Source organism: Pelodiscus sinensis, chromosome 1 (assembly GCF_052426305.1).
Source record: "Pelodiscus sinensis isolate ZL-2025 chromosome 1, ASM5242630v1, whole genome shotgun sequence".
NCBI lineage: Eukaryota > Metazoa > Chordata > Testudines > Trionychidae > Pelodiscus > Pelodiscus sinensis.
In genome coordinates this window covers 199,911,214-199,930,472 of record NC_143052.1, presented here as the reverse complement: position 1 = coordinate 199,930,472, position 19,259 = coordinate 199,911,214, and the positions used below count along the sequence as shown (strand labels likewise).

Here is a 19,259-nt window from a genome sequence, read left to right as displayed (position 1 = left end):
ATCAGTGACTTTTTTGCATACCACATCAAAAATAAATGCTGCATATATAGCTTGGAGTAGGGTGTCGTTATCCACTCTAAAGGCAATGATCTCTTCCTTCACTTATGGGATAAGGCCAACTTTGGTGTGGCTATCCTATGTTCAATGATTCCGTCATCTTCCTTGTTCTCTTCTCTTAATTAGCTACTGCTTGTTAATCACCCTCAGTGGAATATAATTGGGACCATCACTCGAAGAGGAGGAGATTTATATGTAAATTGGAGGTTCTTTGAGATTAATGGTCCCTAGCTGCATTTCACTTTATGCCCTCCTTCCCTTCTATTGTGGATCTATTTGATTAGAGTGGAGACAGTCAGTCTGTCCCACCTTTTATCAACAGACAAAACCATGAGGCAAAGCAAGGGCACATGTGTAAACCACCAGGTATTACTGCTTTCAGATTCTCCCACTCTGGGTGCATGGTATGTTCATACAGACCCACCCTTAGTGGATTGTAGATAGACCACACATCTCAGAAAATCTCCAGTTACAGGCAAGTAATCTCCTTTTATTAAATGGTTACTTTATCCATAGTGGGAAGCTAACTCCTGGCCAACAGTCTTTTAAACAATTATTGTTGTCCTATTCCAATAGTTACACCATATTTTTCTTGAAATTTGGCAATGATTTTTATTATGTTTGTAATGAAATAATATTGCAAAGTCTGTAATTGTATATGATAAACGTAAGGTTTATGATTTGCTTAGTTATCTTCCATAAAGATGTACTAGAACATTATGAACGTCTCCAAGAGCTTTGTTGAAATTAAAGGATGCATGAAGAGTAATTCTGTCTTATTTTCTGAACTATGAATGAAGTACCCTAGAATTTCACTAAAAATTTCAGAGAGTTTTATCAATTTATTGTAAAATAAATAATATATTAACGTAAAATTTAATACTTCAAAAAGCCATTTCCCACTCTTCTGATTCCTACCTCCAATCTTATATCAGTAATTCAATCCATTGTTGGATATAATTTTTATTTCACTCTGTTGCTCAGAATTAAGAGGGCTGAGAATGTTGAGATAATCCAGTGGTATGTTATAGTTTTTTTGAATTTTTTTTTAGGGATTGTTTGTATAGTTATGACTCTAGATAAATGTAGTTAGACATATAAAGGCATACTCAGTATTTTGTAGGTAACTTGCTCATTTACTTGGCATTGCCTAGGTGCTTAAGGAGGGGCTCAGGACAGGGGACTGGGAGTGTGAGGGATGCAGGAGTCAGATTTAATGGTGAGGTGGCTCTGAGCAGGGCACTGTGTGTGTGTGTAGGGGTATGGGTGGGGACTGAACACCACACCTCCAAGATGGATACCAGGGCTGCTTGCTCTTCCCCTTCCTGTCTCTGTCAGGGAGTGACAGCAAAGTACACAGGTTATCTGTGAATAATGCAGCACTGTCCACTTCCCCTTGCTCTCTGACAAGGGGCACAACCAAAAATGTCATTGTAGAAATCTGGAAGGGGAGAAAGCTTTAGTCCTTCCTTCCTAAAAAGTGGGGGAGCGGGTTGAGATGTGCCCCTGGCTAGTCCTTTTCACCTGCCTGGTCATTGTCTCTTTTCTGTGTGGTTTTATGAGAAGTAATCCTATTCCAATCTTGTCCCATTTTGCTGGCACAACCAAACTTGTACGAAGTTATGGTAAAAGGAAGCTGTATACCAAGTTTGGTGATCTGAGCTCTTACTGTTTAGTTCTTGAACAGAGACAAACTCTCTTAAGTATACAGTAGATGCATATTTCTGTCTAATCTTGTTATCTTGCGTGGAAATCTGGGGCCTGATCCTGCAAGCTTTTATTCTAATAAAGAGAATGATCAACTCATATAAGTAAAAGTTTTCAGAATCAGTCCTATAACATGTTATGTATATTGTACAATATATAGTCTGTTTACTGTAATTTTAAGATGTCATCATTACTAATTTTTTTTGTTTTTCTTAAGTTTTTTATTGAAGGATGGCCAGCTGTGGCTCTGCGCCCCTCAGGCGAAGCAAATATGGAAATGTTTAGCTGAAAATGCAGTCTTTCTTTGTGATCGTGAAGCCTGTTTTAAATGGTATTCCAAACTAATGGGTGATGAACCAGATTTAGACCCTGACATTAATAAGGACTTCTTTGAAAATAATGTGCTTCAGTTAGACCCTTCCCTGTTAACAGAAAATGGAATGAAATGTTTTGAACGTTTCTTCAAAGCTGTGAACTGTCGAGAAGGGAAGCTAGTAGCTAAGAGACGAGCCTATATGATGGATGACTTGGAATTAATAGGATTAGACTACCTTTGGAGGGTAAGTATAGACAGGGAATCATTCAAATGTCTAAATGTGAAGTTTTTGTTAAAAACAAAACGATGCAAAACGGTGTAACTGAAAATGTGTGGATTTAAATGATAAAAACATAAATTTACTCTTCTGTTTTCCCTTCGTAGCTGTGTTTCCCAGAGCGGAACCCTGAACTCAGAATATGAATTAGGGATGTAGTAGTATAGCTGATTAACTGATAAGCAAAAGCTTATCGGTTAATGCTATAGAGTACATGTATTCTTCTCCCCTTCCCCAAGCCAATAAATTCTTTAGCAGCCTAGCTAACACTGGGTCTGGAACCTAACCCTGCTGCGGCTCTGCATTTAAAGTGTAGTAGAAGTCGAATGGGCAGGCAGCCCACCTCAGTTCCAGCTTGCTCCAGGTCCAGGAGCTCAGACCCCTCTCAGATAGAGCTGCTGCCACCCTGTGTAGCTGCCTCTATATCAGAGGCATCAGTGCAGGGTGACAGACAGTTGGTCTGCAAGGGCAGCAGGTTTTTAAACTGGCTCCCCTTGTGGACCAGCTCCTCCTTGGCACCCTGTCCTGCTGCTGCCTCTGGCAGAAAGGCAGCAGTGTGTGGTGACCGGGTGCTCCTTGGGAGTGGGGCCAGAGCGCACTGGCTGCTGGTCCCATCCCCAGGGACTATTGAATCGACAACTAACCGGTAAGAATTCATGAGGTTAATCGACTATTCAGTTAACCAATATTTAACATTCCTAATATGAAAGAGAAAGAAAAAGCAATTACTTCAAAGTTGAGCATATTTGTAATGCCTCTGTATGTGAGATTAAGACTTTGCTTCTACCATATAATCAATTCCATTTGTTTAATTTTTAAAACATCTTTTTTGTGCATTGTTTATTTAACTCATGTTTTCAACCACCATTGATTTTACTTACACAATCACCATTTCTAATGGCCAGTAACATCTGGGTGTTGGGAGAGAAGATTTATATTTTATATCTTTATATCAGGAAGTGGAACCAAACTTTATTTTGGGCATCTGAGAAATTGGCTCATATAATTATTTGCAATATTGTGCAAGTAACAAATGAATATTGTGCTCTAATTGCTGAACAAGGTGATCATTGGTTTTAGTCCTTTAAATACAAGGCCTATACTCTCTACTGCGGAGTTATGTTTGCAATCTTTTGGATGAAAATTAGACATCCTTTTTGTACAAGGTCGTTGGTTTCTAGGTTCCAATTGATGGTCCCATGATAACCACAAAGTGTCCTCTAATAATTATCTCCTCCAACTCCCAGCATTCCATTTCTCAAATACTTTAAATGTCTAGTACGTAGTGGCTGCAGTACATCATTAGCATTATTGTTTCGTTTTGTAGAGTACTAGCTAGAGAGTAATCCAATATCTTGGATATGCCCAGTGAAAAGCCATAGGGGTGCTTTTCAGAACTCTGTTTTGTGCAATTGTTTCTTTGTACCTGCCTGTCTGCATGGAGCTCCTATCATGCTACTTAAAGGAACCAGTTCATGACAGCTTTTCAGAGTCCATTCAGGCTAGTGGCTAGCAGTTATTTTCAGGTATTGAAATTAAATTCAACACTTTCTAGGTTCTGCAGTAAATTTTAAATCTCATTAGCTTAAATGGCGCACATTATCTTGAGTTGAGAGAGGTTTTCGATGGTATTAAATTGTTTAAAAAATTCTGTAACTTCGTGTCGTCTTTGCCCAGAAGTCCTAACAAGTATAAACACAGAACTTGTAAGTACTGGTACTTTTAGTTCATTGGAAAGTTAAGATTCCCTTGCAGCTAAATAAATGTTTTTGTGGGCCTCAATCTTAAATTGCTAATGATACAGCAATCATGCATATTCTTTAGAACTAGTAACACTAGAAACATAGCATGGAGATACTTAAAGCAAATTTTATGTGCCATTCTCTCACTTTTCAAAGTATATTCTTTTTTTCCCCTAGACCTTGAACTCTTTTAAAATAGTTAATTTGATTGAATATTAATCTTAATTGGATAACATTGATCAGATTATTTACAATTATTATATTTTTATTTATATATTCTAGTTTATTTCTGATTAATAAAACATATTTTATCCAGTGTTATGAGCATATATGCATAAGCAATCCTTTCATTTTTTTTAAACTGGATACCATAAAGAGTTATATGCATTAATATTTTCTTTTATTGCTTTAGGTTGTAATTCAGGGAAATGATGACATTGCCAACAGAGCAATAGATCTGCTTAAAGAAATCTATACTAATCTTGGTCCAAGGCTACAAGTTAATCAGGTAAAAAAAACCCATTGGACTGTATTACTTTTAGCTGTTTACAGAAATGTAGTGATCTAGTAACAGTGTTTTAAGAGTAAAATTACTGGATTTTGAGAAAATACCAAAGTTTTTATGTGCCTGTAAGTTTGCTGTATTTCCATTAGCAAAACAGTGGCTCATTCCAAATACCTCAAATCCCAGCACAATGCATAACTAAGTGTGTGAGATTTTGCATAACTAAGTGTGTGAGATTTTGTCCAGTGTTTTCACTGGCTGGAGCTAGGTCATGCTAATAATAGGGCATACAATCCCTGAGTTCATTTCACTTGTCAGATAAGAAAGAATTGCAAATCTCTCAGAAGTGAACAATCTGAACCAAGCCCTGGAGAATCAAATTTTGTGTCAAGATTTCTACTTGCCTGTTAGTATGATTGATTAGAAAGTGAGGGAGACTTGCAAGTTTCTGATAGTCAGGGAAATGGTAAGCTGTTAGGATTTCAGAAATCTCTTCTGTTGTTATCAAGATCATATTAGTGGGCAGTGTAATTACCAGCTTGCTCTTGTATATTGCAACCATGGAATCAGGGAGCTGGAGAGCTTGTGTGCCTTTCTTGAATCAGTAGCTTTGAATATTAACACTTGAAAACATTATAATCCCAAAACTTTGAAGATTTATGTGCCCTCCAAATCCCTGCCTCCAGCCATTTCCTTCTAATGTTAGTTGTACTTCTTAATAGGGATGTAAAACCCCATGTAATTTAATGGGGTTAAATGTATTGTTTAATCAGTTAACCAAAGGGGAAAATGAGCCCTGGCTGGGCTGGAATGACTCTCCTGTCGCAATCAAGGGCTGCTCTAGGCAGGCCAGAGCACCCCTGCCTGCAAGCCTCCTGGGCCTGCCATAGACAGACTACTCCGGCTGGCTGGAGCAGCCCCATGCCCGCAGCAGGTGGGGAGCTGCTCCAGTTCTCACTGGTTAACCAAAACTGGTAAGCATCAGCCAATTTAGGATGATGCTTACTGGTTAACCTTTCACAGCCCTATTTCTTAACCCACAACCACTTGCTACACTACACTTTCCTTAATTATTCCCTTAAGGAGACTTTTTTTTTTAAATCTTCAAAACCAGTAGTCTGCAAAGTATAGTCTAACAGTATTGATACTGCTTGCTAGTTGGCTATGTAAATATTTCATACAAAGATCTGTGGGGAGCAGCAGCTAGATGAGAGAGCAGTCCAACTTAATATCCTGTACAGAGTTGCACTTTGCTTATATTGCAGGTGTTTGGTACAAATTGGTAGAGTGAAGGGCTTAAAAGGTAAGGTTTGTACTATGCATACAGATTGCAGAGTTAGCACGGATAGGTATATTTCAAAAAGTACACTGTATTAGATGCAGTTATCAACTGTAATGTTAGTGTTGAAAAAACAGAAGTTGTGACTAGTCCTGAGGACTGGTCTTGAATGAGGATTTGGTTTTCAATCAAGATTTCATAGTATATTATGTTTGAATGTGCAGCTGAAAGATTATTATTCTGTGATTGTCCGTATTCTCTTATACCTTACATTAGGTAGTGATCCATGAAGACTTCATCCAATCATGCTTTGATCGTTTAAAGGCCTCTTATGATACACTTTGTGTTCTGGATGGAGATAAAGACAGTATTAATTGTGCAAGGCAAGAAGCAATACGAATGGTGCGAGTATTGACTGTTTTAAGGGAGTATATAAATGAGTGTGACAGTGATTACCATGAGGAGAGAACAATTCTACCTATGTCCAGGTTTGTGAAGAATTCAGAATTTCTTTGGTTTATGTTAGTGACCTTGTCTGTGAAAAATGTTTTAATTTCAAAATTCATTTAATTTACTCTGTGGCTAAAACAAAAATCTAACAGTTATCCTAAGTGTGAATATTACAAACTGATATTGAACACATAACATTTCATTTCCTTCTGACATGCCTTTTATATAATATTTCAAAACTAACTTTTGACTATTCCCTTGTGAGGCATGTAGGCATCTGAATATAAATGGAAGCTAATGGGGTAAACTGAACCAGGATTAAATCTGCATTTCTGGCACGTGGTCCTATAGTTGACGCATAGTGTCATTAGAGTATATTTTTTTGCTGTATTTTCTTTTATTTCAAAAATACTCATTTTTTTGTATTGAAGGATGACATTCTTTCAAGTGGTGGTCTCTATGTGTATTCCACATGTGATACACATGCATAGTGTGTACTCGAGTCCAGAGATTTTAAAAAGGGGTGTCCAATGGCCTGCATGTGTACAGTAGGTCTTCTCATGCTCCTGAACAAGGGTATAAGAAGCATTGTGAGATGATTCCCTCTCAATTGCTACTTACTACCCCTTGATCTGAGTCAGAATCCAGTGTCCTCTCGTTTCAGCTTTTCAGAAAACCTGTAAATAAGATTGTAAATGGTTCTTTAGCTTAGTTCAATTAGTCTAAATGAAGTTATTGAAGTTTATTTCACCAGACTGGCAACTTTGCCTGAGTCCCTGACTTCAAAAACTGCATCTTCTGCCCTGACCTTTCTCAATCAGCAACACACATTAGTGCTACCTTAGCTTTCTTATTCCAGCAAAGTTCAGTATTTGTTGCTCATTTACATCAAGAACTTTTAAAGGTCATGAGCTTCACCTTAAAAAATGCTTAATGAAGATGGGTATGAAACCTCTCTATCTGGTCCAGGAAGGCACACATCCCGTATTCTGGCCTCACTAAACAAGCAGCTCCCCTCTGAGCAGGAGCAGAGCCTTGGGTGTCTCAGCCCAAAAACTCTTCCATGAGGGCTTCCCATGAGAAGAAGGGACATTCCTATGGGATCTAAGACTATCCATAAGAAACAAACTCCTTTCCCAAGACCATTGAAGTGAGGCAAGCCTTTTTGTATAAACCCTAAGGAACCGGCTCCATAACTCCCCTTTCCTTACACACACCCAAAGTGGAGGATAAAGTGTGCAGGACTTAGGGATGCAAATGCCAATTTAAAAAGTCTGGTTAAATATACAGTAAAACTCCATTAGTCCGGCATCCAATGCTCCGGGACTCCTGATGGTCCGGCACCATCAGGAACCCGGAAGTGTTAGGGCAGCTGGATAGGCTTCCCCCATTCAGCTGCTGCTGAAACTGACCAGCAGCTGAATCGGGGAAGCCGGGAGCAGAGCAGCTGGGGTGCTGCCGGGTTGGTCTCGTAGCGCTGCCCCTCGGGGCTGCGGGACCAACCTGGCAGCACCCCAGCTGCTCTTGGGGACCCCTGGGGCAGAGCAGCTGGAGTGCTGCCGGCTTGGTCCTGCAGCTCCAAAGGACGGCGCTGCGGGACCAACCCGGCAGCACCCCAGGTGCTCTGCCCCAGGGGTCCCCGATTCAGCCGCTGCTGAAACAGATCAGCGGCCGATTCCAGGAAGCCTGGGGCAGAGCTGCTCTGCCCGGGGCTTCCTGGAGTCAGCCGCTGATCTGTTTCAGCAGCGGCTGACTTGGGGACTCCTGGGGCAGAGCAGCTGGGGTGCTGCCGGGTTGGTCCCGCAGCGCCGAGGGGCGGCGCTACGAGACCAACCCTGCAGCACCCCAGCTGCTTTGCCCCAGGCCACAGGATTCAGCCGCTGCTGAAACTGACCAGCAGCGTCAGTTTCACCAGCAGGCTGAATCCGGACGCCTGGGACAGAGCAGCTGGGGTGCTGCGGGGTTGGTCTCGTAGCGCCGCCACTCGGCGCTGCGGGACCAACCTGGCAGGACCCCAGCTGCTCTGCCCCAGGCGTCCCCAAGAGCAGCTGGGGTGCTGCCGGGTTGGTCCCGCAGCCCTGAGGGGCAGCGCTACGGAACCAACCCGGCAGCACCCCAGCTGCTCTATTGCAGGCATCCCAGATTCAGCTGCTGCTGAAACTGACCAGCAGCAGCTGAATCAGGGACGCCTGGGGCAGAGCGAGACTATCGTAAGGGGGGGCTATGAGAGGTCTGGGGTGTCATCCCCTCCTACCTCACTCCAGACCCCTCATAGCCCCCCCTTCTGATAGTCCGTCATATCTGATAATCCAGCACCCCCTGGGTCCTAAAGGTGCCGGATTATCGGAAGTTTACTGTAATTTTAATCATTTAACCAGTTAACTGTGGAGGACTGGTGCAGAGTGGCTGAGTTCTCTGAGGGGGCTGATTCAGGCATGGGTCCCTGTGGTTGAGGTCCTGCCGACTGGCCCACCACAATACAGACTGCTTTGGCTGGCCCATTGTGGCTAGGGTCCTGCCAGCCAGCCTGCCGCACCACAGACTGCTCTGGCCATGAACAAGTGGGGCAGTGCTCCCGCCGGACCCAGTCTTAAGTGGTTACTGGGTAAACATGCCAATAAGACTAATGCTTACCAGGTAACTCGTTCACTTTTTGTGTCCCTAATTGAAATAAAGATCCACCAGTTCTGTCTGATTCTGATACTGAAGCACAATTATGATTATCCACTGATCCTATCCACAAGCATGCCTCCAGACTCTGTGGTAGTGCATGTCCACCCAAAAAATATGCCACAATCAAGAATCGACCAGTGTTGTCAGAGGATATCTTCTTTAGCTACCTGCAGCCTCTTCTCTAGATTAGTGCTCTTGAGGACCATTACCACACCAGAAGACAATATTATTTCATCAATCCAGGAACTATTTCTCCTCTATCAGACAAGATTGCCCTGCTGCTGACAGCTCCGTTGCTAAAACAGGAGTGCTTTTTAGATTTGGAGAAATCGAATGAACCAGTCCCTCCTTCCTTCAGTTCCTCAATGAGAACCAAGAAGGGACAGGGAATGCAGGACTTAAGTTCGCTACCCTTATGAACATGTCTTCCCTAAGGGACCGATGGGTCCTCCTTAAACTGTTATCCCCTCTTTCTGGCTCTTTTGAGGACCATGGGATGTGTGTAATGAGTGTCTGGTACTCATACAAGTCTTTCCATTGCTCTCCCTTGTGTCAACAACCAATTCCATTAGTCTGTGGAGCAGGAAAATGTTGAACTAAAACCACAGCTTCTGACAGTAATTTCTTCTAACCCAAATGCTACAAAAACCTATCCATGGTAGTAGTTGTACTGGATGATTAAAACCTTTTGCTTGCTACTGAGGCCTTGTCTGCATGGAGAGATGTCAAATTTATTAAGTTAATTTTCTAGCATCCGATTTTGTAAATGGAAGGTGCATGTCCCCACGGAGTGTAGTAAGTTAACATAGGTTGATGTAGTGTGTCCCCATTGACTTTGGGAGTGATATTGTGTGGGTAGCTATCCCACAGTTCTTGCTACCACTTGGCATTTTGGGTTATGCATCCGATGCACGCTAGGATCAAAACTGTAGTGGGTAGTTCTGCATACATGTCATCAGCAGCCCATATTGAATTCATCTTCTCTCTCCTCCCTGCCCTTCCCTCTTGAAAGCAATGCAAGCAGTCTTTTTGGCCCTTTTTCCCCTGGTTATCCATGCAGATGAGCTAGCAGGGTAAGCATGGAACCTGTTCAGCAGCAAAGTACTACAGGCAGTCCCCGGGTTACGTACAAGATAGGGACTGTAGGTTTGTTCTTAAGTTGAATTTGTATGTAAGTCGGAACTGGTACATATTGTAGGGGAAACTCTAGCCAAACATTTCTCCAGAGCTCAGTTTTATTCTCCCACACCTCACTTCCCTCAGTCCTTTATTCTCAAGCTGAGGTGTCTGCTGAGAAAAGCCGCTCCGCATCTCCCTGGTCTGCTGGGTGGGGCGCTAGCTTCGCGTCTCCTTGGTCTGCTAGGGGGAAAAGCAGGTTGTGCGGGGTTGCCTCACCCCATTTGTAAGTAGGGATCTGATGTAAGTTGGATCCATGTAACCCGGGGACTGCCTGTATAATAGTTACATTAACCATTGTGTACCTTATGTAGGAGCCTATCTAGAGCATATTCAGGGCCTGCTGGAATGAGGAAGAATTTTGGGAGGCCATTAATATACTCTTGTGTGAAACATTTCAGTTAAGTGACTGGTAAATGCCACCAGCATTCGATCCTCTTGACACAATGGAATGCTGGTGGTTCTTCGAGTGGTATCCCCGTGAATGCTTTACTGTTGGTGATGGGTTGTCCCAGCACCGCAGCTCGGAGTTTTGATGAGTAGTTGTCAGCTGGACCGCACGTGCGCGGCACATGCTGCGGGCCGTTCACGTGCTTTTGATCTGTTGAGCAGTCCAGCTCCCACCAGTTCCTTGTTTGCCGCCTGCGGTCGCAGCTGAAGCGAGCTCTTTCTCCTCACATAATCCTGTCAGGAGCTAGGAAATGCTGAATTAGTTAGTTTTAGTAGTTAGTGTTAGTTGATTACTTATAGTTCGTTCGTGTTCATTTTAAAAGAAATTTCGTTCGTTAGCTATAGCATATATAGGACTCAGTTATGCTGGGATTCCTCCACTTTTAAAAAGTGTCACATGCATAGATGCAATGCCGGCTTCAGACAGCCATGCCAAATGCATTAAGTGTTTTGGCAAGGCACATGTCTCCCAAAAGTGTGTTTGCTGTCCTAAGCTTACTGTAAGGGCATGAAGAGACAGAGAAATGAGACTGAAGATGATACTCTTGGACAAAGCTCTGCAACCACCAGAGCTATCGAAGCCAGCCTCAACCCTATGGTCTCCTAGACCTGAGAAAAGGTCTGTGCCGGCCCTAGACTGAAAGAGGTCATCACCAGCCCGGTCCCTACCTTCAGCCAGAGTGAGTGTAAGAGACAACCCGGGTACCTCTGGTTCAGTTGGCCACAGACAAAAATCGGCTTCAGAGTGTTGCCAATGGCCATAACGGTCCGTCACTCGGCACCGCCGACAAATGCACTGACCACCATGCTGGAGTCAGCGCTGGCAATGGCCGCATTTGCACAGAAGCGAGTGCCAGCCACATTGGCATGGGTGGAATCAGCACCGTCGATATTGGTGCCGACCACAGTGGCATGGGGATGCATGGCACTGACCACGTCAGCACCAGTTATCTCATGCCCCGAGTCACCATCTGCACGGGGAGACTCGGTGCTGCAATCACCCACCCCACCCCGTTACATTGTGGAAACACCCGTGGGCTCCATATAGCCCTTTGACCCCGCCCACATCAAGAAAAGTGGCCTGTAAATCAGTCCCTCCTGAGCAATTAAGCCCTGAGCCGTTGACCTTCTTGCCAGCACCATCCTCACCACATTCGCCCTACTTAACAAGAGCAGATCAGGATAAAGCTTATCAAGACACCAGGCATTGCAGGTCCAGATATATGATGTCTCACCATCACTGTCTAGGACATATGACTACTCTCCACCCCTCTCATCAAGAAGGTCACCTCATTCTTCATACTCCTATGGTCACCAAGTATATTACAGGCATCCTTCTCCTTATAGAGAGCATAGCCTCACTTACCAGCGGTGGTGTTCTCACCATGGTTCTAATGAATTTCATCATCACCAGGAACACTGCTACCCCGCTGTAGTAGTTATTCGAGGTCTCGCACACCTTTAACTTCGCCGCAAGGAGGACAGAAGCAACAGCTGGCAGTGGCAGCTTCTGGCATTCCCTCGACATCTCACTACTCAGAACCAGAAGAGGGACAACTTTCATAGGTGGAGGAACAACTATGGGATACTTCTCAGACAGACAAGTCCTCATCATCTCCTGATGAGGTTGTCATACCTAGAGATCAGTTGCCACCTGATGATCTCAGGCAATTTCAGGACCTTTTCAAGAGAGTAGCTGCGTCCCAGAGCATCCAACTATCAGAGGTACCAGACAAACAGCACAAGCTTCTTAAAAACTAGCAACCCTTACAATGAGGTAGAGTTGCGATACCGATAGATGAAGCTATTATGGAATCTGCGGATGACATATGACAGACCCCGGCCCCAGTACCCACAAACACATAAGAGCGGATAAAAGATACTTTGTTCCTCAGAAAGGGACTGACTTTCTAATTATGCATCCGCAGCCCAACTCACTGGTTGTGGATGCTGCTCAGCATAGGTCAAAAGTCCCGCAACACAGACTTAACAGTGACAAGGACAACAAGCGTATGGACCTATTTGGTAGGAAACTATACTCCTCCGCTACACTTCTCCTGAGAATAGCCAATTATGCAGCATTGTTGCCCAACCATAATTTCAACAATTATTCCAAATTATCTGCTTTAATGAAACACCTTCCCAATGCCAAACGTCCCATACTAAAAAATGGTTCAGGAGGGCTACGCTTCCTCCAGAACAGCATTGCAAATAACCTTAGACGTAGCTGATGCAGCGGCCACATCAGTGGTCATGAGAAGGGAATCTTGGCTACAGTCGGCAGGCATTCCTCACGCGTTCCGGTCTAAGGTGGAAGACCTCCCTTTTGACAAATGGAAGCTCTTTATGGAGAAGACAGATGATGTCCGCCTTTCAAGTAAAGGCTCGAGGACAACTTTACGGATGTTGGAGATGTACATGCCATCATACCGTTGTAAATGGTACACTCCATACCAAAAACAATGGGAGTTCACCTACCAAAGATATAACCAATGTGGGTTTGATCAGTCCAAATCCAGACAGCGACCACAGAGAAAGCGACCACAGGATAACCATAACACCAATAACCAAGCCAATAAGCAGCAGGTTTGACCTGTTGGTCAAGGGATTGCAAAATCTTCCTATCTCCCACCAACCATCAAACCCCGGTCTGATCTTCCATCACCATTTAAAACCTTTTCGACATTGGTGGAATGCCATCACTACGGACCATTGGGTTCTAGAAGTAGTAACGCCAGGGTACACCATACCATTCACTACATTACTTCCAAACTCCGCACACTCCCTGTCCCTCCCCCCCCCCCCCCCCGACAATCTGCTCAGGCAAGAAGTACAGTGCCTACTCAACCTTGGAGCAAGAGGGACTGTTCCTGACGAATTTCAGGGCAGAGGGTTTTATTCACACTATTTCCTTATCCCAAAAAGGACCTGAGGATAGAGACCCATTTTAGACCTCTGCAGATTAAACTACTATCTTTGAAAGCAAAGATACAAAATGGATACCGTGGCAGCCATAATCCCAGCACTAGACGAGGGAGACTGGTTTGTCTCCTTGGACTTGTAAGATGTGTACTTCCACATGACTCTTCATCCGGCACACAGGTGCTTTCTGCATTTCACATTAGGACAGAACCACTACCAATACTGGGTGCTTCTGTTCGGCCTTTCCACCCAGAGTATTTTCAAAGGCTGTGGTGGCAGTGTACCTCTGCAAACAGCGAGTAGTTATATTCCCATACCTAGACGATTGCTTAGTCAAGGGCACATCATTGATGGACACACAACGCATGATTTCAACAACAAGACAAGTATTCAAAGTCCTGGGCCTCTTACTCAATGTACAAAAGTCCACTCTACTACCGACGCAAAAATCTAGAATTTATAGGTGTTTGACTAGACACTGTGACAGTGAGAGCTTACCTACTGTTGCAACAGTTCCGTGCCATTCAAGACCTAGTTACCACTATCATCATCAGCCCTACAGTTATGATACTCACATGCCTTCAACTCATGGGTCATATGGCTGCTACAACTTGTGATCAGACATGCACGACTGCATTTTCGTTGTCTCCAGCGTTGGATAGCTACGGTTTACTCCCATTGAAAATGACAAGTACACAAGCGAGTATCCACCCCCCCCCCCCCCCACCCCCCCACCCCCAATCATGGGTACTATGATCCCTCATATGGTGGACAAAACCTTGCAATCTCTTAGCGGGCATGTCTTTCCGTCGGGATCAGTCCTTGCTACACAACCATAGGCGCTTCCCTTGGGGGGGGGAGGGCGGGAGCCCTCATGAAAACAGTGTCAATACAGCGAACATGGTCCAGTCAAGAGACCACTTATCATATCAATTTGTTAAAGCTCAGGGCGATTTTCAATGCTTGCAAACAATTTTCGACATATATCCGAGACACAGTAGTCGGGATATTGACTGACAACATAACAACAATGTATTACATCAGCCATCAGGGAGATGCCCGATCCCAACTACTGTGTGCCGAAGCAGTCTGATTATGGAACTGGTGCAGTCGAAACGACGTGTCAGTAGTAGCCTCAGTATTTACCGGCAATAAACAATATAGTGGCAGACGTTCTCAGCAGGCATTTTGCGCCAGATCTCGAATGTGAAATATATCCCCAGTATTTTCAATCCATTTTTCAGTGATGGGGGTTCCCAGAGATAGACCTATTTGCATCCTACAGCAACAAGAAGTGCCATCAGTATTGTTCCAGAGTAGGCATTTGCCATGGATCTCTAGGAGATGCATTTCTCTGCAGCTGGAGGGGTCTGCTTCTGTATGTGTTCACCCCAATCCCCAGAGTGCTGGAGAAGATCCGTGTAGACAAAGCCATGGTAATACTGATAGCACTATTCTGGCTACGACAGGTATGGCTCCCCTACCTGTATCAGATGTCTCTTCAACCTCCCTATCACCTGGCGATCCACCACAGTCTTTTGACTTAGAGGTCAGGCACTCTACTTCACCCGCAATCACATGTCCTGAGACTCATGGTGTGGTTCCTTGCTGGTTCTATCAGAGGGAAGTACAATGTTCAGACCAAGTATAAGAGGTCCTCCTGTATAGCAGAAAACAGTCTACCTGGTCTACTTATCTGCAGAAATAGCGTAGGTTCCTGTCCTGGTGTTCTAACCAGAATCTGGAACCAATAACAGCACCCTTGGAAAACATTCTAGACTACCTATTATTGCTTGTGGATTCAGGCCTTGCCCTGGCATGAATAAGAGTGCATTTGGTGGCCATTACTGCCTTTCACCAGCCTATAGAAGGTTTCTCAATCTTCGCACATCCCACTACAAGAAGATTCCTAAAAGGTCTCATGAACTTACACCCACCACGCAGACCACCGCCACCTTTGTGGAATTTAGAAATGGTGCTGGACACTCTCACACAAGCCCCTGGGAACCTTTAGCTACCTGTTCTCTTTATATGATGTCACTCAATGTAATTTTTCTACTAGCCATTACTTCTGCCTGTAGAGTAAGCAAGTTGGTGGCCTTGATGGCAATCCTGCCGTATACCATTTTCAACAATGATACGGTTGCACTTAGTCCTCATCCGTCCTTCCTTCCTAAAGTATGATCCGAAGTTCACTTAAATGAACCAATCATACTACCGACCTTCTACCCTAAACCTAACAGATCTACAGCATATGTGAGATTCCATCTGCTTGATATATGCAGAGCATTGACCTTTTATGTGGACAGAATGCAAGCTTTGCGTAAATCAGATCAACTACTTATATCCACGATGGAGTGAACAAAAGGGAAACCTCTATCATCTCAAAGGATTTCCAATCTAGTGGTATCTTGCATTACTCAATGTTACACTATAAGGAATACGCCACTACCTCAGACTCCAAGAGCACATTTAACGAGAGCTGTGGCAACATCAACAGCTTTCCTTCATGGGGTTCCCTTCAGAGATATCTGCAGGGTAGCAATATGGTCCACCAATGATACCTTTATGAAACACTACACAATTCCACAGTCTCAAGCAAAAGATGGTGGCTTCCACTGTCCTATCTACGATAATTGGACCTTGAATAAGAGGCCTGCCTTCCTCTGATCTTGAGTACTGGTACATACTCACTAGCAGTGGAGCACCCACCGGGATACCACTCGAAGAAGAGGAGGAAGTTACTCACCTAGGTGCAGTAATGATGGTTCTTTGAGATGTGTCCCCCCATGGGTGCTCTGCTACCCATTCTACTCCCTGCTTTGTATTCTCCAATTATATCTCTGATACCAGGGTGGACTCGAGGAACGGGTGGGAGCTGGACTGCATGAGAGATCAAAAGGGTGCGAACAGCCCGCAATGTGTGCCACACATGCGTGGTCTGGCTGACAGTTTCGCATCAAAACTCAGAGCTGCAGCGCTGGGATAACTCGTCACCAACAGTGGAGCACCCACGGGGACACACATCTCAAAGAACCATTGTTACTGCACTGACGTGAGTAACTTTCTCTTCTATTACTGGGAGACAAATACAGCCTGATGGATTTTCATTGCTCTGCAGCTATGGGAAAATCAGCAGTGGCTGTGAAACTTTTGCATGTGAAAGTTTATGAATTGCTTTCCCTTGCTCTGAAGAACAGGAATACCAGAATGAGACCCTGTGCTGACTGTTGAGAAACAAGTGGCAATGGCCCTCTGGAAGCTCACAGTGCCTGACAGCTAGCAGTCTGTTGGGAATCAGAACAGTGGGGAAATGTACAGTGGGGGCTGTTGTGATCCCTGTAGCCAAGGCAATCAATATCTTTGTGCAATGAAGAATAGTGACTCTAGGAAATATGCAAGACATAGTGGATAGCTTTGCCGTGATGGGGTTCCCTAACAGTGGTGAGGTGATACGTGGAACGCACATCCCTATCTTGGCAGCTGATCACCTTGCCAATGAGTACATTAAGTCAATAGAATGGGCTTGTTGACATGGACTACTTGTTTAGAAAATCATCCTAATGTGGTTAAATTCAACCTAACCTTCCAGTGTAGACCAGGCCTCACAGTATGTCCTGAAAAATGTTTAGTTGCACATTGCTGCTAAAAGCACTAACAGATGACTCTGAAGTTGTTACAGATACAGTCTAAGTCTTTACACTGAGAAGGGATCCTGAAACAAAATGAAAAAAATGACTTTAAATAGTCATTCTTCTCCGATCTTATCAAACTGTTGTTCAGTTAATCATTTACATTTTTTCCAGCAAGGATGCAGATCGGATTCCAAGTTGCCAAAAAAAACTAAGATTGACTGTACTTACAGTTCATTTAATTTTGGAGCAAGCCCCATTGAACCCACTGGCACTTCTGTTTTTTGTGAAAACAAGTATAGAATGGGGTTCCCTTGGAAAAACTGGATTAAGAAATAAAACAGGGACTAGATTTATGGCATCATCATCATAAAATAAGAAAATGACACTCCATGGCAACTGGAAACTGTAGATTTTTCTTATGGCAGGTTTCTATGTTGTATATTTGGGTGATAGATTCTAAACCTAGTTAACTAATTAAACAAGTCACATGGATTAGCTAAACTACACTCTTTTTTTTCCTAGCAACAGCCAACATAGCAAACAACTTGGGAATTTACTTGTCAAATCATATATTCAGTGAAAGTCATAGTGAGTGTCTTGAGATGCATTGCAAAATGAATTATTTAAGTTGATAACCAAGTGATCCACTCATACATATCCATATGTTCATATCATTTTCTCCCAATACGCAATTTTCCTTACGTTGTTTGTGTTGCAACAAGGTCCTGCATTATCATCTTGTACTACTTATACTTTACATTTTCCTTTTTTGCTCTGAGAATGCATTTCTTCAAAATATTCCCAGATAAGGTGTGTCTCATGCCCAGCAGCTATGACACTTTTTCTATGGCAAAGGTGTGGGGGAATGTAGGAGGAGGCTCTGTGTTTGCCAAATAATGTCTTCCCTTTTTCTTTCCAGTTTACTCTACTGTACTATACTGCCTCCATCCTTTTCTATATGTTGTATGTCTATCTTAAAGACATTGTCTTAACTAACTCTGCTATTGTCAGCCGACGGTCAGGGCAGTGAGTCCCTTATGACCGGCTGAAGTTCTTTTAAATTGTGCTTGGTTCTGTTACAGCAACTGAAGGAGTCAGGTTAAAGCTTAAACAGTTACTATTTTATTGTTACAGGGTAAACTTAGCTGTTAAATGCTACTACTGTGTTACAGATAACACAGACACTACAAAGGACAGGACAGAAATTACACTAATAAGTCACTTACAGGTACCATGAAACCCTTTGGTTCTCTGAGCTCTTATTAAATGCATGCAAAATAGACACATAGCAGGTATATATTCTCACCCCTGCGTTCCAGACTTGGCATGGCCAGCGTCTTTCTCTCAATCCCTCGGGAAGAAGTAGGGCGAGGTTGGGCGTCCCACAGACCTCGGGAGACAATCAATACCTGCCAGCAGGTATAGATGATTGGAGCTCAAATGGGGTGGGCTGCTGAACCTCTTTTATACCCCTTGGGTCATGTATGCTTCTTCCTGGTTTCAAGTGGCCAATTAGGAAAAATGGCTTTGAACACCAAGTTTCCCACGAAGGGTGCAAAGCATAATTTACACCTGGGAAAAATGCAGACAATGGGCACCTCTGGTATGTGATGGGCGAAGATTCCTCTCCTGGGACAGTGCAGGCGTGTCAATTACTGGTACTAGCCATCAGGGCGACGGGATGTCCCGGGTCCTCAGCTAGCCCATTTACTGTCTGGTTTCTGTTTATGGTAGAGTCAGGGACAGGCAGCACACCTGCGTTCCCAGGGCATCAAAGGCTGACTGCCTTTCTCTTGCTCTCTGGGGGGCTGGAAAAACAAGATGGGGTTTGTGTCTGGCTACAGCTATGCTTGGCCAAGGTCTGCCTCCAGATAAGCAGAGAATAAAACAATCCTATCCATCTTGTTTCTTTCTTTGCACATTTCTTTTTGGTCAGCTGAGAAACAGAAATTGAAAACTCTGAGATTTCATAAAGTAAGAGCTCGTAATTAGGCAAGATAGACTAGAGCCATTAATTCATTTCTATGAGACTGAAAGTGTAGGTGTAATTTGTTTGTGGTGCAACTTAAT

At 43.7% G+C, this 19,259-nt stretch overlaps 1 protein-coding gene across 5 annotated transcripts in view; it reads left to right on the top strand.

Annotated features, from left to right (window-relative positions):
- USP9X (ubiquitin specific peptidase 9 X-linked) overlaps positions 1-19,259 on the top strand; it is a 292,101-nt gene that overhangs the window by 154,688 nt on the left and 118,154 nt on the right. For all 5 annotated transcript variants that reach the window (XM_089774470.1, XM_089774474.1, XM_089774477.1 and 2 more), the window contains 3 exons: positions 1,982-2,324; positions 4,512-4,607; positions 6,160-6,371. In XM_089774470.1, coding sequence (XP_089630596.1) covers positions 1,982-2,324; positions 4,512-4,607; positions 6,160-6,371 — 651 coding nt within the window. The remainder of the gene's footprint in view (positions 1-1,981; positions 2,325-4,511; positions 4,608-6,159; positions 6,372-19,259) is intronic.